The sequence below is a fragment of the Diplotaxodon limnothrissa genome, linkage group LG8, assembly GCF_057381915.1.
Source record: "Diplotaxodon limnothrissa isolate DT_005_m linkage group LG8, D_limnothrissa_male_GT1.1, whole genome shotgun sequence".
Taxonomy (NCBI): domain Eukaryota; kingdom Metazoa; phylum Chordata; class Actinopteri; order Cichliformes; family Cichlidae; genus Diplotaxodon; species Diplotaxodon limnothrissa.
The window spans coordinates 23,726,519-23,749,219 of NC_140603.1; the positions used below are offsets into that span (position 1 = coordinate 23,726,519).

Sequence of the window (22,701 nt, forward strand, 5' to 3'; positions counted from 1 at the left end):
ATTAAGAGGAAACTGTTGGAGGAATGCTTTGCAACTAATTAGGGTTGTTGGCAACAGGTCTCTAACATGACTGGGTATTTAAAAAAAAAAGCTTTACAGAGAGTTTCTCAGAATTAGAGGTGGACAGATGTTCACTGTTCTTCAAAAAACAAAATGTGGAGCACGTTCAGAATAATGCTCCTCAGTGCAAAATTGTGAAGACTTTAAATATCTCCTGATCTGAAGTGCAAAATATCATTCAGATTCAGAAAATCTGGAGAAATCTCTGTGCGCATCAGACGAGGCTAAAAATCAGTATTGGATGTCTGTACTGTTCAAGTCTATATGCAACAATAAATTAAAAACAGGGATGATTCTGTCATGCAAATCACTGCATGGGCTCAGGAACAGATGCAGGTTGGAGTCCTCACAAAGCTCATTTTAAATGGACTAAAGTGAAGTAGAAAACTGTTAATATTATTTCTGGTTTGTTAATAATGCTCAGTTCAAAAACCTGCATCTGTGATGGTATGGGGGTGCGTTAGTGCCCATGGAACTGGCATCTTACACATCTAGAAAGGCATCATCAGTGCTGAAAGGCTTATACAGATTTAAGAGTAACATATCCAGATGTCTGTTCCAGGGAAAGCTTTCCATCTTTCAGTATGACAATGCTAAAATGCATACTGCAGCCATAACAACAGCACAACTTCATAGTAGAAGAGTCAGAGAGCTGAACTTTACTGTCTCATTTTAAACGTGTGATGTTTTCTTTGTTCTGTTGTGAATAAAATATGGACTTATGAGTTTTTACAAACAGTATTTTGTTTTTATTTACATTTTACTGAGCGTCCCAAATGTTTGTAATAATACTTTTTGTAATAATTTTACTCTTTAGTCACAAAGATCATTTTAGGCTTTGTGATTTTCAAACACAAACTAAACTGAAACAAATACACTGATTCTGTAAACTAAGGAGCTATGGAGGAGTCAGGCAGGAGAAAAGGGGAAAACCACAGAGAAGATTCATGGATGTAGTGAAGAAGGACGTGCACAGTGTTACAGACGAGTGACAGGGTGAGATGGAGGCTTACGATCCACTGCAGCGACACCTAAAGGCAGCAGCCGCAAGAAGAAGAAGTCTGTTTGTGTATCTTTGCACTCCTTGATCCTCTCTTTGCTTTCCCACCAACTCAATCGGCTCCCTTCCCTGAGGCCCAAATCTACACCCTCTTCCTCCCCACTTTCAATCTGCCTGCCACATTAAGTGCTTTAAACCAGCTGTTTTAAACCAGCTAGTCTTAAGTGAAAGTGGATTATTAAGCCTTCCTTAAATAAAACACGTAAAGGTGCAGAATCTGTTTTTCGTCTGATATGGAGGAAAAGCCGCAGGCTCACAGAAAGAAGTCCCAAGTGATTATTTCAGGACTGTCACAATGGAGCTGTTAATGTTTGATTTCTAATGTTACAGAGCAAGACAGTCAAAAGAGAGCAAAAAAACGATTTTGAGATGTGGGAGCATTTAGGAAGTTTTACTATAAGTGCCTGAATGAAAATGAAGTGAAACAGGTAGATATTCAAAAAAGGGATGGACATGGCCTTAGTTCTATGTGACAGCAGTCACTGCAGATGCTGAAGGGTGAGGATTGGTGCTTTTCTATTCAGCCGCCCAACTCTTTATTTATCAGCGCCCCATTGCCATTTGTGTTCAAGAGAAAATGCAAATGATTCCTGAAAGATGAGATTATTTTGTAATTTTAGAGCCAAAATTATATATAAAAAAGGGGTCCTTTAGAGCTGTAGAAACCTGGGTGATAAATGGTTAATTAAGAGAGCTTGTAGACTCCATCAGAGGGGGAATGTGTAAAGGCCTGACTGGGATTGGCTCTGTCAGAGGTCTCGCACTTTTTCCATGTTAAATTCAGAATTACATTATATTACTCTCACATATAAAATCTTAAATTTGGGACAGTCATATGTCAAAGACCCCAAAGTACCTTATTATTCTAACAAAGCACTTCACTGTCAGACTGCAGGGTAAAAGCAGAATGGGAGGCAGAGCCTTCAGCTATGAGGCTTTTCTACTATGGCACAAACTCCCAGGTTGGATTTGGGAAAGACTTTTAGTTCTGTGGGTTTCAGCCCACTGCAGGACTTCTTTTCTTTCATGTAGCTGCAGAAGAACATTGTTTATTAAAGCAGCACTGATACTGCTGAGACATGCAGTGAGTTCTGGCATTCACATGACTCACATAAATGTGTCACAGAAGCCACTGAGTTTGCCGTTTTTCCTCACATGCTCCGGGTGCAGCTGAAGTCATGAATAACTTTCTCCATAAAGTTTGAGCATCTTCCACACGATGAACGATCACTGGATTAAATAAACACCACTGTGAGGAGATGTGCTTCAATTGTGTGTAGTTTTATTCCAGCTTACAGAGGTCAGAGTTGACACGGTGAAGGGATCCAGCTGTCAAACATCTCAGATAAATCACAGAGACAGATCACACATTTACCTCTTTTCTGGCAGAAGAGGGCAGCAGCCTCCACTGAACAACCTCACTAGACTTTACTCATGCATAGAGGAACCTTTTCTCTTTTTTTAAGGTTTCACAGTTAAGCCATTAATGCCTTCAGTGTTGCTTCTCTCCTACCACTTTGTAAAAAGGCACAGACTGTAAGAAGGTTTGGGAGACCCCATTTTCCAACATTGAGACAGAAACAATGGAAGCAGCTACAGGAGAGCCACACTCCGACAAAAAAGCGAACAGATTTATTCTGACGTGCTGTTCCTGAGAGTAGATCATTTGGTTTCTCAGCAGGAATCCAGACTGTTGTGATTAGAGTAAGAATTAAGTGACAGCATTGATCAAAAGTCCCACAGCAAACATCCAAAGACAAGCACCAGTTTGAAAATGTAATGAAAAAAAAAAAAAGGAACAAAGAAGCATTTCATTGTGATTAATAATCACAGACTTAGGTCACGATATCGAAACACATGAATTGAGTCTTGTGCGTCGAATAGAAAACTCTCAGAGGCCTTTGTTGAAGTAGACGTGTCGTATGCTGTCCCCATATTGAGACCTGATGGAGTCTCTCAGCTCAGGCTCCAGCTTCGAAACAGCCATAGAGCTGCAGGAGGAGGAAGAGAGGACAGAAAGGAAAAGAGGAGCACAGTCAAAGGTTTGTTTGCATATCAAGGCAAAACAAAGTGTTGTAGTCAATGCTAATGAAAGTGTAGAGGACAACACACATTTTTGTCAGTAAAAAAAAAAAAAAATCTACTCGGGTAATTAGGAAAGCAAATTATTATTTGACATGTACTTAATATTCATTGTTATAACGTTGTTATTACAGCTCTTCAAGGCCTCAGTAAAGAGTTATAAATGAGTTTTACAATACAGGATGCAAAATACATTTTAAAATGAGCAACATATTAAAGTAAAAAAGTTGCACTATTCTACTGTAAGTTTATAAAATCTCAGCAGGTTTTATTAAAGATAACTAGACATGTGCCGGTCTTTAGCACCGTGTGTGAACACTTTACTTCCTGAACCTTAAGGACAAAAGAACAGGCGATTTTAGGTTTATTCTCTCGCTGAATCGTTCGAGTTCTGGCTTAATCTCAACATAAAGAAAAGTGAGTCTTATGCCCCCCAAATTTTTAAAATAAGAACTGCATTTTACTTTTTTTCTCTTTAGTGTAAACTTACATTAAACATGGACAACATTTAATATAGACAGCAGTGTGCATGCTTTTACTCGTGCAAAAGCTTAAAAAGAGAGTGAACGTAAAGGTGGAAGCCAGTTTATGAGCTAAGGCCCAGTTTAACATGACTGTGAACCGTGCACAGCTGCTCCAGTAGAAAATATAGAATTGGTCAAGTAGAGAATAGATACTCTTTAAAGTTGAAATACTTCCAATGGGGGGAAAAACATGCTCTCCAAACTTAAAATCCATGAGAAAGTTTTGTGTTTTTACCCTAAACACCAGCTAAACCATAAGTCACAGTGAACATCTGGAAAGCAGTTGTTAAGCGTCTTCATTCCACGCTCGCTGGTGCTGCGTTTTAATTCCACTCACCTCACTGACATTTCATTTTTTAGCTTTGCCTTCAGAGAACAATGAGTTATGGACTACTGATCTGATTGTAGACCATTAGAAGCACCTGTTAACCGCACACTCATCAATAATATTTTTCTTTTATAAGCATTTTATATTTTTATGAAACAAGAGCAGCGGAGAGAGATGAGAATTAAACAAAGGGAACGGCATGTGGTACGCATCCTCACCATTTTACTATCGGGTCACTCCCAAACCTAAAATTTAAGGCGGTAAGTCCAGACCTGGGCTGCACAATCAGACTAAACCAACATTTAAATCAATGATCATAAGTTCCCAAGCGGGCTTACATTATAATTTATATTTATAATTTGCTGGTAAGATGGAAATAAACTTGTAAAAATATGATTTGCCACATTTTATATGAGTCTTTCAAAACAAACTAACATACAGATAAGCTGCATCCTTATTTGAAAATCTAACTTCAGTTGAAATTGTTTCCCAAAAGTTAATTTTCTCTGTGAGTTTTAAACTGGATCTGAAGACTGAGATGATGAAATATGTCTGAGCGAGCTTGAGTGAACAACACGTTTGAAAGCTGATTAGAGGCCAAGACACTGCAGCAGGATTTATTGTAACTCCAGGAATTCCAGCATCGCAAATTAATCCACCAGCTGCACTAACACGGACATCTTTTATCGGACCAAAGCCACAAGACTTGAAAACCTGAGCTTTCTGCTTTGGATTTTTAAAATCTAGTCGATTAGTGTGGACTAGTTTCTGTAGCAGAAGCTGATTGTGTGAAACAGCTACAACTTAACTTAGACACAGGTCTTGATAACCTGCTTCCTCCTATAGAGAAGGTTCTACAAAAACTCTTATATTTATTATTTATTCCTAAGTTTTGTCACACAGCACACTGTTTTACTTTGATTTTTGTCAATTCAAACATATGTGAGAGAGAGCATACCATCTGAAGCTGAAGACAACGTGTCTTAAAGTGTTTTAAGGGCTATTCTGAGGCAACTCTAATGAACTCTTTTGATTACAAATACTATATTTCTACAGTACGGAAACCAACTCCACTCCTCCCTTCATCTAGAACTTCTCTGAACACTTTTCAGATGAGTTGAAGATCAAAAATTTGAGTTGAGCTTCAAAAACAGAACCAACCAATGAGCAACTGCGCTGTAATCCTCCATCTTTTATATACAGTCAATGTTTATTTAAACAAAGGACTTTCTTTTTCCCTATTAATGTAATTGTGTGCAGTCCTATGAAAACTAAATACACCCTTACTGTTTCCACAGAAATTAAGAGAGTACGTAACAGCCAGGAGCTGCTAATCGTCAGCAGGTGTGGGAACCTCTATAAAAACAGAGGTTTTGGCAGTTTGCTGTTCTGGAACATTTGCCACAGTCCCAGCAAATTCATCCCAAAGTCAGTTTGTGCTCAAACAATCTGCAAAAACCCAAAAGCTACATCACTGACTCTGCAGGCCTCAGTACAAAGAAAAAGACTGAACATGAAGGGCTTGTTTCTAAAGGTTGCCAGGAGAAAGCCCTTTCTCTCCAAAAGGAACGTGACAGCACAGCTTACTGTGAGCACGGCGGTGGAAGGCTGATGATGTGGGTTTATTTTGGAGCCACATGATCTCTACATCTTGTAGTCATTAAGTTAACCGTGAATTCCTGAAGTATCCTCAAGTCAAATGTGAGGTCTGAGGCTAAAGCTTGGCTGAAACTCTGTCACGTCACAGGACAACGATCTTAAGCGCAACAGGCGGATAAAGAAAACAATTGAGGTGTTGCAATGGCCCAAAGTCCAGACCTCAACCTCATTTAAGAGAATAAATGAATGCTCGCAAACTTCAACAAACTGTAAAGAAGAGTGGGTCACAATTCCTCCACAATGACCACCAAAGCACAGAGAAAATGTACATAAATACACATGTCAAGAAACCAGGCTGACTAAAGCTAATTATTTCTTGATGCTCCTTAAAGTCCACAAACTTGTGTGAAAGTAAAGAAACAGTTTCATTACCATCTCTGAGGGAACAGGGAGCAGGCAGCCGGCACCATGAAGATCAAACTTTGGGAAAAAAGGACAAAAGTTACCACTGAAATACTCCAGAGGACATTATAGTACACCTGACCCTGTAAACTCTCTGTACTTACAACCCTCCCACCAGCATCACTTGAATTGGTCCATGGAGAAATGTGATTCTCTGTAAAAAGCGAGAAAAGCACAATGAGGACAAATGCACACATTTAGCAGGAGAACGGTAATGAAGACGAACATCATACCTGCATGAACTTGTATTTTTCCAGCCTTTGCATGATGATGGGGAGGACAACTGACAAAAGGAGAAGAACAAGAACATTAAGTGAAGAAGAGAGAGAGGATTTACCACATCTTCATGACATAACTTTCTCCTAAACACTTCTTTGCGTACTCATTCCTGGTGCGGCCATGGTAACCCGAGAAATGACCACCTGAGCGATGCCTTTTACTGCTGCTTTCTGCAAACAGAAAAAATGGAGACAATTTAAGAAAAAATAAACACATTACAAAGTGCCTTGAAGTGCCTTAAAGTGTGTCCGGACCGTAGAGTGGCCCAGTTTGTTGCCATTTTCATCTGTGACGGCGATGCCATTCAGAATTTCCCTAAAAAACAGAGAAAATGAAGATGAAAAGACTAAAAACAAAGAAAAAGGAAACTGAACATGAATAAGTGTTTCTCTTAGAGATAAGAGGGGAATGTGTTTATTGTGTTGTTTTACTCATTTATTTTGGATTTATTTTATAGCTTTATTGTTTTGTCTTGCTCTGTACTTTAACAATATACAGTATCAAGTACTGCACAGTTCACAGTAAACACTCTTTTATTGGGTCGCTATTCTGACTTCACTTCATCTTAAACCTTCAATACTGAAAAAACAAAACAAAAAGAAGTGTAATAATCTGTAACGAGAGAGGATCTGTACTAAAGGCCCCAGACCCTTCCCTGTGTCTCATTCACCTTCAGTCTCTCCCCACTTTCTTAATAAATGCCCCAAAGCACCAAAATTAAGCTTTAAAAGGATGAAAAGTGCTCTCTCCAAATCACGAATGTCACAAGCATCAAACTGGAGAACAAAATTGTGAAAATGAGCCAGCTCCTGTTTTTCTACCCGTGGAATGCAACGATCTCTGCTGAGATTTCCAGAAAAAAAACTAAACAAAAAACATTAAGAGTGTGTAGAGTAACATTAAAAGTATAGATTTCTTGTTTTTGCAAACACAGAAACTTATAAGCAGCTCAGAGATTACACAGATGCACACAGAAATCAAGGTAAGCTAGTTAAAGATGTTAACTTTATGATATTTCAGCAAAATGCTAATATCTTGAACTACGACTGCTGCGTCTGTTGTGCCAACTCTACACAAACACATACAGAAGTCCTAACCATCCCAGTTTAGCAAGTAAATATGCCAACTTTAAATAATTTGTGCAACTGGTTTGGCAGGTAGTTAATTATTGCACAATGGCCATTCAAAGTAAAAGTTAAAAATAAGCTTTAAGGCGACGTGATGGTCCGAGAAACAAACACATTTACTGAAGTTAAAGCTGGAATTTTCTTTGCGTTTACGAGCCTTAATTAATCCTAAAAACTCAAAATCTCTGAAATTTAAACCACAAATTTAAGGAGAAAAAGCCAAATCTGCTTTGAATTTAATTTAACAAATGATATGACTTCACTTTGTGAGGGTGGATCATCAAACTGCAGGCAGATGGTAAACAATGACAGCACACATTAGTAAGAAGGTGCGACAGTAAATGACACCATCGGTACGCTGGAAAATCTTTCTTCTGATAATCTGTTAAAATAACAAGTATTTCCTTATTGCTTTAATTCCGGCACAAATAATTATTTAATTACACAATGGCTATAACATCTGCTAGTTGTTACTTTAAACCCTATTTTTCTTCTACTTTTTTTTTTTTAAATCTGTGTCATTAGTGCCAAGGCTTTCTACTAAATCTGTTCTTTCCTTCTTATTTTAACTTCAATGGCCCAAATATGCCGTGATATAAAACAAAAGCGTGGAGACAGCTAAATTTCTGACTTCCCAGGGACCCTTGGTAGATAAAAAAGGTCTACCAAACTGAATAAATATAGTCGTGCTGCAAGCATGGACATGTGAACCAAATTTAATGAGATTCAGTGAAATAGTTGTTGAGATCACTGAGATAATTAGGATTCTGGTTGAGTATTGGTGCACTTAACCTTCCATCAAGAAGATGTTGAAATATAAAGTAGAAGTTTGTTTGAAAACGATGCTGGTGGAGCTAAAGGAAAACACGCAAAGACCGAAGGCTTCATCATCTGGAAACCATGAACATCTGTGCAAAATTTCACGGCAAATCATCAAATAGCTGTTGAAATATTTCAGCATGTACCAACTGACCTATATTACCATCCCCTGAGCCATAGCTAAAAGAGATTTACACATCACGCCACTATTTTAAGATCAGTAATTCTCCAGAACACCTTCTCTCAGGATCTAACACAGCAAACACTGCTCTGTGGTTGAGTATCCTCAGGAAGCCTGCCCTTACAGAGTCGCTGTGTTTCAGCAGACATGGCCAAAAAAAAACCTTCAGTTCAAAGAAAAACGCAGGAGGACTCACTGCTGCCTCATCATGGGAATGTTAACACAGTTGGCAGCTGCCACAGCAACAAAAGGGACCCAGCGAGCCACGAGAGGAGGAGCTTTCTGTGGGAAAAAGCAGAGAAAAGTCATCATGAATATCATTGTAATACCTGTAAAGATCTGTGCAGCTGTGACTGGGTTAAAGGGACCTTTTCAGCTTTTGTTCCTGTTGGTTTTTGTTCACCAACAGCAACAGGATATATATGACAGAAACCAAGAAAAAGCATAACAGGTCTGACCCAAACTATTATTTATAAGTTGGTTTGGCCACAATTTTAAACATAGGGCATAAAAGTGATCGCATCCAGATAAGTTTGACGACAAAACACTTCTTAAAAACAGTCAGCGCTGTATGAGTTCCTGCGTGCAGCATTTGTACCTTTGTGTAGAGGTTCAGTCCGACCGCTGTTGCTAAAGCTGTGCTGGTCGCTGTAACGTAGGCTACTCCAATCTGTCTGAGAGACACAACAAAGGCATCGAACAGCAGCTGCTATTAGAAAACTGTTTTTTTTTTTTAATATTTACATAAATAGGCATATAAAATAGCCAGCATTCAGTATGTGGAGCTCTCACACGTTTTGTTTTGCATCCAGATAAAATTAAGGTGTGTTTAAATGCACCCATGTTTATATTTATCCAAATACTGCAAGTGTGCATTTGGTTAAGCTTCCACTACATGCCATTTTTATGATACACTGTGAAAGGGGTCATTTCCTGCTTTGTGCTACAGGTTGGAAAGGATAACTCTAGAAAATATCTCCCATAATTGTCCAAAGTTTATGTGTGAAAACTGCTTTACAGGTGCATGGCATGATATCCACCAGCACACACCATGCACCTGATGGCTGGATATGAAGAAAGCTACCTGTAAATCAATCCAAGAAGACAGGATCAAATCAGTTTGTTGTGCAGACCACTTTGGAAGGAAGTTTGAAACAATTATTACCGATAAGGTAAAAGTATCTGACGAGAAGTCTTTCCCCGTGGTAACCTAGTTACCATGGGGGAATGGAAAGTGGCAGTGAAACTTGCTACTGCTCTTTTTACCTCTACTGATGCCCTCAAAAATTTCTAGTTGCCTGCTGATGCTGTGAGAGTTCACTGCATTCTTATCTGGAGGATGTGAAATGACAAACTTAAAGTCTTAAGAGCGCTTACTTGGGAGTGATGGGGGAGGCAGCGTTGCGGTTGGTGTAGTTGACTAAAGCGTTGAAGGACTGATTTACCCACTGCCAGAACACCACAGCAGGAACTGTCCTAGAAACAGACATGAATTATGAAACCTGTAGAACTTCCTCTGCAAGAAAGTAGGATGTGGTAAAATGCAGCTCTGCCTGTTCGCTCTTCTCTACCTGTAGAACTGCAGCATGAAGCCGGTGATGGCCATGCCTCCGGGTACCTGGAATGACATGCGGCCGATGAGGTTCATGCGGTCTCCTGTGTCTGGGTGAAAAGCTGAGTCGTAGAGCTTCTTAGCGTAGTAGAGCTGCTCTGCTGTGGTGCCGGGAGGGATGGATCCCGCTCTGCAAAGCAGCAAAAAAACACACTCAATGACGCTGGCGGAGCCTTTCGTAACTACAACACAGATTTATAATAAAATCTGCAGAAGCACGGTTACATCACAGAGAACAGGGTATGAAGCAAAACGTTGAAGGTAAAATGGGAATTTCTACGATTTTGCCACAGACGTGACAGGTGGTTTCCTTCTTTACTTAAACTACTCTTCTGCCGTTAGTTTTGTGTTCTGCATGTGAATTGCAATTATTTGATTGCAGAATGCTCTTTTTTTTCAGGGTGAGTATTAGGACTGTCCTACTGTGGCTGTCTGCGGGGGGGGTTTCAGGGTTTCCCCTCTATTCTGTGGAATAGAGGGGGAAACCAGAGCTCCTAAAACGAAACCCACTGGGAGAACATGCAAACTGCAAACAATCTTTCCATTTCCAGGTTTGAACCCAGGATAGAGCAAGCCAATGAGCCACTGTGCCCTGAATGTCTTTTATCAAAGGAAACTTGAGGATGGTCACATGACACGAGACATTTTAGAGCTTGTGCATTCATTATCTCACCTGCAGCTTTCTACTAAAGCTTTGGCCTCATCTAATCGCGAGTCAGGCAGGAGCGCTGTTCGGCAGTCGGTGATGTTGAAGAAATGTTTTAGTCTCCCCATGAACGTAGACTGATCCCATCGTGGTGCGTCAATGTCAAACGAGCTCAGAGCCATTGCGTCTGTTAAAATCCAGGTGCAGATTAATGCATCAAAAAGCCTCGCAGCTTGTGTTAGTGCGGGACGTCACTCAGCAGCTGCAGTCAGATCCTGAGGAAAAGAGGAAGAAAGACATTATTACAGGACAATCAAAGAGTTGGTGAATAGTTAATGCATGCTCTTGTCCTCCTTTGAGCTGATGTAACATTAACAGATTTTTGTTTTTTTAGCTCAGCGGCTCAGAGACACTAGTTTTCTTTACCTTTGAACCCAACGTCCCACATGCAAAGGTGTATGTTTATAAAGCTGAGACACAACACAAAACTTATTTGGATAATTAACATCCAAACAGTCTCTTCGGTTTCCCTAATCTAAGAATTTCATAACACTCCCTTGGGTTTGAAAATACATGTATCCATGACAAATCTGAACAGCTGTGAGCTTTACTTTAGTTTCTAGTACCAGTCCAACGCTTCATTCCATTGTGGTTCTGGATGTAAGGAGTCCATGCGAACACGTAATCACCCTTTTAGCCTTTCTGCTTCCATAATGAAGGATTGACTGGACTCATGGGGTCACTTAATTAAATTTGCGAGAGCTTTGACAGTGATGTCAGTGTCTAGAGCACCAAACCTACAACAGCAGAGTGAACCCAGACAGCTGTTTGTTATATCAGCGTACATGCTGAATTTGATGCTCATGACGGTGATGTTTAAGAGAAGAAAACTGAGCAAATGTGCAAGATACAAAAACAGCTATTTTAATATTATTGATTGATTCATTGATAAGTTTTACAAGCCATCATTTCTTACAACAAATGAAGCAGATCACACATCCGGAGTTAATTCAAAGCCTTGAGTTTGTATTTGATAGCTTTTAACTGTAATTTTAAATATAAGGTCCAAAGGAATGCAAGTGCAAGTGAGAGAGACTTTCATTAGACTAAAATAAATAAATAAATAAACCCATCCGAGAGACAGCAAAAACTTCAGGAGTGGCCAAATCAAGAATCTGGTATATTTATAAGAAGGAATGAGACGGCCAGCTCAGCAACACCAAAAGGCAAGTCAAAGTCTACCTAGATCACCTTGAAGGTGCAAGCTACTGGTTACACTGGTCTAGAAGTCCAGAATAGACTGTGCCAGAAAGCATCTAAAAGAGCCTGCATAGTTATGAAAAAAAAATTAAAAAACTGAAAATACTAATCAAGGTAGACGAGAATGATGGGAAGAGAAAAGTATGAAGAAGAAGAGAAACGGCTCATGATCTGAAGTGTAAATGGTGGAAGCGATGTTATGGCATGGACATGTATGGCTACCAGTGCAACCGGGTCACTGGTGTTTATTGATGACGTGACTGCTGATAAAAGTAGCAGGATGAACTCTGAAGCATGCATTACTCTCTGCTCAGATTCAGCCAAACTATTGGAACGGGCTTGCAAATAGATAATCACCCAAAGAACTGCAACAACATTCCTTTGCCTTGAGTTTCTCAAAGCAAAGAAATGAGATATCCTTTAACAGCTTTACCAGAGCAGCCTTTTCATTTATTAAACCAGAAAGGTACAAAGACCCAGAAAAGATCCTTGACTTCAAGCTGAAAGTCTGCACTTCAGTCACAGCTAAACTACTAAAATTGTATCTTTATCCAACAAATTACTGACCTGACAGTATAAAATGCTTTAAGTGCAAAGAATAAAACCTGTGATATAAATGTGGTTTGTATTGTACAAAGGGATTTCAGAGCTCAGCAACTTGCCTTCCTCATAAAATTATGGTGGTTATAGCCACAAAAGTAACATATTTAAATACTTTGCTCCACATCTCCTAGAGGAAACGGTGCCCATGTTGGCATTAAACACTGGTAAACATACTAACTTTCGTCTGTTCAGCATCATTCCTGCAACCCCTGCTGCGATATCGTTGCTCTGACTATCCTGTAGCTTTGTAGCTCAGGCTCTCTAAAGTTAGGCTGTTGGAAACATCTGCTCTTGGGTTTAAACCAAACACAAACTGCCTAAAAACCCTCAAAGCCCAAACGTCTACTAGAAATCATCAACCACCTCCTGTTAATGGGTCCTCGGGTAGTGATTTTGAGTTTTTTGCAACTGCACCATTGTGCTTGCTTTGAAGCAACCGGGGATCCAAAACGTGCTGACTACAGCTCAGCCTATCCAAATGTCCCACAGTTCATCTCCATTAGGCACTTACTGTAAGTTTTAGGTAAGTTTTGAAACAGGTGAAATGTAAGGGCGAGGAGAAGAGGATATCAGCGGTCTCTGGTTGGAACTGGATTATTTCTGAAGCTGTTTGTTTACAAAATAGGTCAAAGGTCTGTGGAACATGGTCGAGAATAAGTCAACGTAGATCCTATTACCAGGACATATAAATAATAATATTAAAGAACATATGTAGGACTGCATCTGAAAAAAATTATTACACCTTCATAACTCTTTATTTTGTTTGATTAAAGATTCAGTTTACAGTTAATTTAAAACAGAGAGAACAACAAATCTTCACATTTAAAAGCTAAAACTAGAAAAGACTAAACTTTTTTTCATGACAAATTATTAAACACTTAAAAAAAAGTGATGAGGACAAAAAGCCTTAGCTGCAGAGCACGTATCCCGAAACTCTTGATGTAGTGCTTTAACTACATTTTTAAACAACTTATCAAGCCTTTATCAAATATTTCCACCTGGACCAAACCAAATAATGAAACTGTCACCTAGGGCTGCTCGATTATGGCAAAAATGATAATCACGATTATTTTCACTGAAATTGAGATCACGATTATTTGACGATATTTATTTAACCCTTTAAGACCTACTATAGAACCAAGTCCACCAGAGCTTATATTATTTTTTTTACATGCTGTAGTGCCATTTGTGGGAGCATTTCAAGTTGCTATACATCAATACAACTGTTATAGCCCATATTTTAATAATATGTATGCATTAAGTGCATAGTAATTACATAAATTGCAAAAAAGTGCAATAAACTACAAAAAAAATTGAAAATCGCTTTTGTTTTGTTTACATATATTTCTACTTGGAGAAATTTAAGAGGCTTATCCCTCAAAACTTTAAATACAATAAAGTTGCAAAAAATAGTTTCCCACCACAGGAAATTTATTTTGAGTGTCTTCATAGTTTTATTTTGGAGATACACCAATTTTTATATACTGCAGGAAAAACAAAAAACAATCCTATGATGCAAATTTGCAAAGAAAACAGCATGTGCATCATTTCACTGTGGGAAGTGATAGGAACGGCAAAGCGTGTTTCTGGAATATTATGTTTTTGTTCCTGCAAGCGCTTTTTATGCAATTTTTGCAAAGCTATATGTGGAACGAAACCGTGACCGAGGACAAGCTGATGGCATAAGATGTAAGTACAACTCCTCCGGTTTCATATGCAAAACAAATTATTGCGCTAGCTTACACGGTTCAGATTCTACAGGGATTTAAAAATAGTTACGCAAAACGGAGCGTGCTGCTCTGACCGGCTTTAAAGGGTTAACAATGACTTTAAAAAAATAATATAAAATAGTGTGCAACACCACTGAAGTTTTTTTTTTTTTTTAAACTCTCTTTTCAACCAACGGCAGTCACTCTCCAAATAACTTCTGCTTAGCTTTCCGAGCTTCCCTCGGGTCCTCTTAATCAGCGGTCTCCAACCTTTTTTGCGCCACGGACTGGTTTATGCCCGACAATATTTTCACGGACCGGCCTTTAAGGTGTCGCGGATAAATTAGGGAGGGGCTAATAATCGGCTCAGTCATTTTTAATGATCGTTGAAAGCCCAGATCGTAATCGTGATTAAAATTCGATTAATTGAGCAGCCCTACTGTCACCTGTAGTGAAGGTCAGCAGGGTGCTAATCAATTTGGCCACGGTCACGAAGAACATGATTGATTTGTTCATTGATAAATCAATAGGGAGGCTGACTGATTATATTGTGAATAATAATAATAATGGATTGCATTTATATAGTGCTTTTCAGGGCCCTTAAAGCGCTGTACAATAGTTGGGTTGCGGTCACGTGGTTCTGATGACGTGCGGAGGCAGCGCGATTTTTGAGTGGAGGGCGGAAGTAAACATGGAGGACACTGTGGAGAGTCAGGAGAGCAGCTATTGTGCAACTTTAGACCCCGTTTCTCGGGAGAGATATAAACAGATAGTTAAAAAATATATCGGACGTGATCCGTATTCTTTGAAAATGTCCGAATACACCACAGAAGTAAAGGATTTGCCTACTATCGAGGCTGTGGATATCACCAACTACTTGGTCCTCCAGACTTCTTACTACACTAGGCAGCAAATGAAAGCTTTCAAGAGTCTGGAGGCGTACAATTTTTTTGTCAGCGGGTGGGTCCACAACCTTGGAACAAAACGTCTCCGTGATGGATACAGTTTGGTGTTTGCAAGGGTGAGTGTTTGTTCTTATATTGCTTTATCTTAAACACGCTAACAGTTAGCGGTAGCGGCTTTAACGTCAACAAACATGCCACATCCTTAGGACTTCGTTAGAGTGACAGTTGTTTGTTTCAAGGTAAACCATTCTCAGCGGTCTAACGAGACACCTCTGAAGACTTGGGTAATTGCAAAGGAGGATGGAGAAGTGATTGCAGCTCATTGCAATTGTATGGCAGGGTTAGTAGCCTAATTAAGTAGGATGTTATTGCAATGAGAACACACACACACACACACATATACGCATAGGGCACTGCTAGCATTTTGCAGGTGTACTTCAGTAGTAGTGGGGAGAGAGTGTTTTCTTTTAGCTAAGAATTCATCAGCTAAGAATTTGTGTGATTGCCTTAGATCCCTCATGACACTCAGATGCATTTTTCAGATAGAGGGTAGAACTATTCAGTCATGTCATCACCTAGATAATGATTTCTCTATAGGCTGTTGAGAAAGAGTTAATGAATAAACATGTTACTTCAAATAAAGTGCCATTGCACATTAGTATTAGTAAGCTATGCATCATCAAAATGTACTGTAAATATTGCATTTCATGTTAAAAAGATTATGTGCTCTATTTCCAGACTATCAGAATCATGCTCGCACGTTGGAGCTGTTCTTTTTGCAGTTGAAGCTGGGGTGAAAATGAGAGCGACATGCACATCAGAGCAGTGCAAGTGGCTGATGCCATCTCATGTTAAAAAGGTAAGCCAAAAAGCAAAATGTAGGATAAAGAATGTTATATTGGGACTTCATGTGACAGTAGGATAAAATATCTTCCCCTATACTGCTACCTTGTCGTGGTGGGGAAGCTTGAGTGCCTCAATGACCCTGTAGGCTATACCGGCGGGGGCTTCAAGCTCCTGGTAGATCTAATCAAGCCGGGCAGGTTGCAGGTGAGGGGTCAGACAAAAGGCAGTACTTTAATAAATGAAGAGTTCTATTCCAAAACGCTATAACAGCATTTAAAAGCCATTTCCTTTTTCATGACTAACATAACCATGACTGCAGAACCGTATACTGTATATCACACCCTTCTCATGCATGCCTCAACACCCTAGCACTTGTTTTCTGCGCACACACACACCTGACTGCAGCACTTTATATATTCACATTTCTCATGCATTCCTCAATACTCACAACTCCTCACACCACATTTTCATCAACATGGAACTGCTTACTTTCCACTCCTTTTATACCCAGCACATGGCACCTCCATCCCCACCCAACATACACACACACACTTCACTGCCAACCAACCACTATACCCAGCCTAAAACACACATACTCACTCCACTGCCATCACTGTTCAATTTCGAATATTTTTGGAAACGAATATATAGCGTTTTGGAAAAGAGCTTTTTAAATTTTAATGATCTTCTTTGGCTTAATTTTTCCAGATTCCTGCTTGCCCAGTAACTCTGATTGACTTCTCTTCAGCAAAGTCAAAAAAACGAAAGCTTGAGTGTTCCATTGATGGCTGCACAAGTACACAAAAGGTTGGGAAATCACTTCCATGCCCAAGAGTGCAGAGAGATTCAGAGACATACTGTAGGTTTTTTGAGAGTTTAAGCAAAAACTGTCCAAGGAGTGCAGCACTGATGTCTAGGGAACCTTACCACAAAGAATTTGTCCCCCAGTCTAGCATGCTTCCTAAAACTGTGCCTGAGTACAGAACACCAGAGACACTGCAGCTCCCCCCCAAAGACCTTGAAGAGCTATGCCTGGACTTCCAGCTTGAAGAGCTCACCCTGTCCCAAGTCCAGGCTGTAGAGAGGGCGACTCGAAGTCAGAGTGCAAGCAGTATTTGGTTTAGGCAAAGAGCTGGACGCGTAACTGCCTCTAAGCTGAAACAAGTTCTTAAGACCAACCCCCAGCAACCATCAAAGAGCTTGATCAAGGCCATATGCTATCCAGAGGCATATAGGTTCACCACAGCTGCTACAAGGTATTTAGGGTTTGATGTAGGGTAAGGCAGAGTTAAGATTTGGGGTATGAAACTGTCCATAACTGTAACTAAAAAAGTGTTATGAAGATGGAGGTTAGTTATAGGCTTATACGGCTAGGGTTATACAGGGTAAGAACTAAGTATAGTTTAGGGTAATGGCATATTGTATAATACATCACTTTACTGTTTTACACATCCAATACTAAGTAATAATTTCCTTTTCATGTTTGGCATGTGTACTGTTTATAGTTATGGATGCAAACATGAAGCACAAGCCAGAGGAGCATATGAGAAGCTTATGAGCCAGGAGCATGCAGGCTTCTCATGTATGGACAGCGGTCTCTGGCTGAACCCCAAGTGGCCATACATGGGGTCCTCCCCTGATGGGATAGTCACTTGTGACTGTCATGGAACTGGCATCTGCGAGATTAAGGTATTGACTCTGTTGTAGTCAAGGCCATAGGTGTGACATCTTTCCATAAGAATCAGTGAACTGAGTAAAAATGCAGGAAATACCTTTTCTAATTTCTAATCTATTGTTCAATTAAGATAAGATGAGGCTTTATTGTCTGTGTCAAATAGACATTTGTTTTGGGCAATGAGAGATTATGATAACACAGACCACACCCATCATCTTTGCTTCTTCACTGTTTCATCAGATAAATCTTGATTGTTGTTCTCATCACTGTGATTTTAGTGCCCACACTCTCAGAAAGATGCGGTCAACCTGCGCATGCGTGCTGGGGAGAAGGGCTTCTGCCTCATCAGTGACGGGGATAATGTCACACTGGACCCAACTCATGACTACTATTACCAAATTCAGGCACAGCTTCACATTGCAAATGCAGAGTACTGTGACTTTGTTGTGTGGAACCGCAATGACATATTTGTTGAAAGGATTTTGCCTGACCTTGAGTTTTGGGATGATGCGATTCCTAAAGTTGAGTGTTTTTTTAGAAACAGTATACTCCCAGAAATACTGGGACAGCAAGTTACAAACATACATGTGTAATGTGATAAAAGGACGACAACATAATGACATTTTGAATATTGTTATGACCTGATGGTAGTCATTATGAGTTCTGGCTATTGTATTTGCTCTGACGTAGCATTAGAGCACAAATTGTCATTTAATTTTATTGTACATTTAATTGTGTCATTTAAGTGTTGTGTAACACTACACAATGATTAAATGCTATAGAGGCAGCATAATAATACATTGGTGGTTTATTTACAAGATTAGACTTTTAAACAAATAAACAAAATAGATTGCAATCCATCTCACAGTATAATACTGTACAAACTGCCAGCACAATATGACAGTTGGAGAAAAATATTTCATTTGAAAACATTTACAGACTAATCAGGAGTCAGGACTTAGGTACTACTATTACTCTACCCTGTTCTACTTATCACCAGAGCCAAGCAGCAGATACTGGACACTACTCTTCCTCTCCACCCCCTTCTGTGAGCCGTGACAGTGACAAGACATTTAATTTTTTTTAACTGATTGATTACCACCCACCCCCCTTACTCCAGTGGGACAACAGACTCGGAGAGATTTGATAAGGCACAACAAATTACCCCAATCTTGTCGATCAATGCATGTGTCTCACCTGGCTTTGTGGACATGTTCTCTATTGGCATAGCCCTGCTCTGCAGAATTTGATATTTCCTCCTGACTAAACCTATGACTCGCTCAACATGGATACGCAAATTGGCTATTTTCCTTGTCTCTGCCACTTCATAGGCTGACAGCTGTTTTCTCCCTTTAGTGAATGCCGGTGTCTGTAGTGAAGCACAGTAAAACCTCACATTATCGCCAATATTGAACCCACGATCTGCAAGGACAATATCTCCAGGTAACAAGTTCTTTAGGAGGCCACTCTCTATTGTGATCTGCTTATCGCTAACTCTCCCTCCCCAGGCAGAAGATATGTAAGTGACGTAGCCTTGGGGGGCAACACCAATCAAAAATTTTACAGTGTGATGGTGCTTGTAGTTGGACCAAGTTTGAGCTTGTGCAAGAAGATTAGATGGTCTCTCAATAAAGACTTCAAAGCAATCAACAATCACAGCCACTTTACATCCAAATGCCTGTCTGAAACTCAGTGGCATCGTAGCTTGAAGAACATGTCGCTCTGGCCACTCAATTAGGAACTCTAACCTTTTATGAAGTATGTCAATTACTTTATGCCAAACTCTAGAAGCAGTGGACAGAGAAATATTGAACCTGAAAGCTAAATCTTTCAGGGGCAGATTTAGTCTCAGCCTCAGCAAAACTAGTATGAATTGTTCAAATTTGGACAACAAAGACATAGGTCCCGAGGTGATATAGGGCTCGCACAGTTCAAAAATCTGAATTAAAACTAAGAAGTTGGGGAGCCCTGTGTAGAACTTTGTCTTGTCTTCATTTTTTTCAAAAGCCTCCTGGCTGAACTGTGTGTCCAGAGCCTTGCTCCGAAGATCAACCAGCTCTGCTGTGTTCTGTCTCAAAACATCCTCCATCTTCTCGATGTCATCCATCGTCAGCTCTGTCTGGCATCCAGCATCCACACAGCCTGCAATATAACAGTGGGGGAGCATAATCAGCATAATAGAGGCAACCTCAATTTTTACTCATTTTCACTGTAGGAGTTTTTTAGTGGGCTATTAGAATCTGGTGTAATGTGTTTAATTCACTATGTTAATTTAATGTAATTATTTTTTTTAATCAACAAAAAAACATGTTGCGTCTAAACAAAAAATATATTTATATGTTTCTCACCACAGAAACCTTACATTACGGATATCTTTACTTATCTTTGAAAGGAGACTGTCTGGAATCTGGCAATATAAGAACCATAGCAGTGTACAAAAACCTGTGGTGTGTGCCTGACGGTAATAAGTGCCACTTTTTCTTTTTTTCTGAATAAAATGGTATGGATTTACTCTGTGATTAAAAAATCACAAACATGTAATATGTAACTTGGACCATAATCATTACAGATAATGGCATCTTTTTCTCTTTGACATGATTCTTGTTTGTTTTACATCTCAGCACAATATCTTACCTGGATAAGTGAATGTCTCATTCACACTGAAGTCTTCTGGTTGTGGATTCTCAGCTGGAAGCTGCAGTTCGGGGTTCTCCACTGTCACTAGGCTCAAATCCGGGCTCTCAGCCGTCTGTTGCATATCCAAAATCGCCTCTGCACATCGATGCTGTTCTGCCTTAAGCTTCATTCTTTTCTCTCGTTTGAGAACTGATTCCGATCTGGGTTTTCGTTCGTAGCCGAGATTGACCGTCGGAGCCCAGTCCTCCGACTCTTCGTCATCCAAAGTACTTGGGCAGCCTATAGTCCCAATCAAGTCAATATTAGACTACTAACTTAAAAGCACTAAGTAAACGAGAATTTAACGACAACCTAATGCTAATAAGTTCGTTTGCAAACATAACATTACCTCTGACGAAGTGGTCGCTGCAGACACGGGCATTGGCAGACTCTGCTCCTCCCGACTGTAAACGTAAATTTAAAATCCATTTTTTCCTACGTTTTTCGGTTAGAATTTTCCATTTTTCTCCTCTTCGTTGGGCTATTTTTGGTACCCTAAAATACCGTTTATCAGTTTCTCTGGTCGACCTACTGGAGCATCCGTAAACACAACAGGACATAGGCATTTTGCGTACTGTCTGTCTGTGATTTTGCGCTTATCTTTTTCACTTCCGACCGCCAGTCAAATTTCGCGCTTTACGTCGACGTCACGTCTACGTCAAATGAAACCTAGCTATTCCACTATTCATTCACTCTCACATTCACACACTGGTGGAGGCAAGCTACAGTTGTAGCCACAGACTGACAGAGGCGAGGCTGCCATATCGCGCCATCGGCCCCTCTGGCCATCACCAGTAGGCGGTAGGTAAAGTGTCTTGCCCAAGGACACAACGACCGAGACTGTCCGAGCCGGGGCTCGAACCGGCAACCTTCCAACCTGCCAACTCTTTGAGCCACGAATAAGACACAACATTGCAAGAAGACCTAAATGTTTGCTGCAGGGCAACAGCACAGCACAGATCCCATAAATTATTGATAAGAGGAGCAGTTACTTGGGTAAAACTGCAAGTATTGCACTTTAGTAATGCTCAATTACAAGTTCAACTCCCATAGATAAATCACTAAAAGTACTAAACCAAGCTAAATAATCCCTGACAGATATGATTATGTAATAAAATGATAATAAGCAATGTTTTGCTGTAAAGCAACATTTCACTGCTGTAGCTGGCTAAGACGAGGCTTGGTTAAAGTGGACCAACTATTGAAACAAATGAAATATTCACATATAAGGGGCTGGAACTGTGTGGGGTTTTTTGTTGTTGTTGTTTTGTTTGTATATTTTGAATGAAAAATCAGTGATTATTAGTGAAGTAGTAGAGTCAACTGATCGATCAACCAATGATTACTATTTCTTCATCCATATGGTGGAGTAAACGAAATAAGAGATGTAACGTGCAGAGTACTGCAGTACAGGTAGTTACTACTGCTGACTAGCAGAAGGTTGCCAAACTGGATCTGTAGGCCAGAGCCCTAGTAACATCTGGATAAGTAGTAGCACGTGGCTGCTAATGGTTGAAATGTTAAATTACTTACATGCAGTTTGCGGAGAAGAGAAATGTGTGGAGACCTGTGTGAAGACAACCGACCAGAGTGCTGTGAAAAGAGTGAAAACATGTCAGTTGGGGCTCACTGACTGATGCAACTCAGTCCTCGCGTTACCAGCTGGGTCTGACGGGGGGGACCCCCAGCAAAGCACGAGCCAAAACACCGACACACCGGCTGCTAACACCGCCCTTTGAAACCGAAAATATACCTGTGTATACACCTCCAACGGACCAGCAGAGCACGAACCTGCCAGGTGGTCAGCTCAACTCCCGTGCAGGCACAGTAAAAGAAAAAAAATGCGCACGTGGCAGGTTGTCCTCCAATCAAAGGCTGGAGCAGATGGGGCAGATCCTTGCGTTTAAACCGGTGGAAACCGAACCTGATATTTGGCTGAAGACTAAAATTAAATCAGAAACTGGGGGGCGGGGGCGGTTCCAGATGTTGAATCAACCCCCTCCAGTTTACAGCTACTGTTAGTAGCTAGCTAATTACTTCGGTGACATTATATCCGGTTTGTTATGGTAAAAAGTAGTAAAAATGTATGTCCGTTGACTTATTTTAACATTATGGACAAGAAGAGTGCACAAAATGAGATTTCAAAGTGTACTGTCTAAAGACAATTAAACGTTTAGCAGGTAGCTAACTAAACTCGTCCACCTTAGTTTTGGGTTTAGCGATGCCTTCATGGTACTTTGTTTAAAAC

At 40.1% G+C, this 22,701-nt stretch overlaps 3 protein-coding genes across 3 annotated transcripts; 1 reads left to right on the plus strand and 2 right to left on the minus strand.

Annotated features, from left to right (window-relative positions):
- Window positions 1-2,387: 2,387 nt before the first annotated feature.
- On the minus strand, window positions 2,388-22,267 carry sfxn2 (sideroflexin 2). Its single transcript, XM_085360927.1, has 13 exons — window positions 22,207-22,267; window positions 21,987-22,046; window positions 10,807-11,054; window positions 10,093-10,263; window positions 9,899-9,997; window positions 9,120-9,195; window positions 8,718-8,803; window positions 6,649-6,709; window positions 6,498-6,564; window positions 6,349-6,398; window positions 6,220-6,269; window positions 6,086-6,133; window positions 2,388-3,111 (listed from the first exon to the last, which is right to left on the minus strand). Exons 3-13 carry the CDS (start codon window positions 10,959-10,961, stop codon window positions 3,012-3,014), a joined length of 963 nt encoding a protein of 320 aa, XP_085217053.1. The 5' UTR covers window positions 10,962-11,054; window positions 21,987-22,046; window positions 22,207-22,267; the 3' UTR covers window positions 2,388-3,011.
- LOC146626947 (uncharacterized) lies at window positions 14,995-18,383 on the plus strand. Its single transcript, XM_085360925.1, has 6 exons — window positions 14,995-15,372; window positions 15,496-15,596; window positions 15,995-16,115; window positions 16,811-17,358; window positions 17,608-17,791; window positions 18,056-18,383. Exons 1-6 carry the CDS (start codon window positions 14,995-14,997, stop codon window positions 18,368-18,370), a joined length of 1,647 nt encoding a protein of 548 aa, XP_085217051.1. The 3' UTR covers window positions 18,371-18,383.
- LOC146626948 (uncharacterized) lies at window positions 18,587-21,116 on the minus strand. Its single transcript, XM_085360926.1, has 3 exons — window positions 20,803-21,116; window positions 20,412-20,693; window positions 18,587-19,919 (listed from the first exon to the last, which is right to left on the minus strand). The coding sequence occupies exons 1-3, from the start codon at window positions 21,017-21,019 to the stop codon at window positions 18,889-18,891; spliced, it is 1,530 nt and encodes a 509-aa protein (XP_085217052.1). The 5' UTR covers window positions 21,020-21,116; the 3' UTR covers window positions 18,587-18,888.
- Window positions 22,268-22,701: the final 434 nt, after the last annotated feature.

Bases quoted from the DNA above. Each gene is read 5' to 3' on its own strand.
- LOC146626948 (XM_085360926.1), bottom strand. From the start codon at position 21,019: ATGCCTATGTCCTGTTGTGTTTACGGATGCTCCAGTAGGTCGACCAGA. The intron at 20,694-20,802 runs GTAATGTTATGT...TTGGGACTATAG, and splicing joins CAGCGACCACTTCGTCAGAG to GCTGCCCAAGTACTTTGGAT. The intron at 19,920-20,411 runs GTAAGATATTGT...GTTATATTGCAG, and splicing joins TGAGACATTCACTTATCCAG to GCTGTGTGGATGCTGGATGC.
- LOC146626947 (XM_085360925.1), top strand. From the start codon at position 14,995: ATGACGTGCGGAGGCAGCGCGATTTTTGAGTGGAGGGCGGAAGTAAAC. The intron at 15,373-15,495 runs GTGAGTGTTTGT...GTTTGTTTCAAG, and splicing joins ACAGTTTGGTGTTTGCAAGG to GTAAACCATTCTCAGCGGTC. The intron at 16,116-16,810 runs GTAAGCCAAAAA...TAATTTTTCCAG, and splicing joins TGCCATCTCATGTTAAAAAG to ATTCCTGCTTGCCCAGTAAC.
- sfxn2 (XM_085360927.1), bottom strand. From the start codon at position 10,961: ATGGCTCTGAGCTCGTTTGACATTGACGCACCACGATGGGATCAGTCT. The intron at 10,264-10,806 runs GTGAGATAATGA...GCTGCTTTGCAG, and splicing joins GCTTTAGTAGAAAGCTGCAG to AGCGGGATCCATCCCTCCCG. The intron at 6,270-6,348 runs GTATGATGTTCG...CGCTTTTTACAG, and splicing joins AAAAATACAAGTTCATGCAG to AGAATCACATTTCTCCATGG.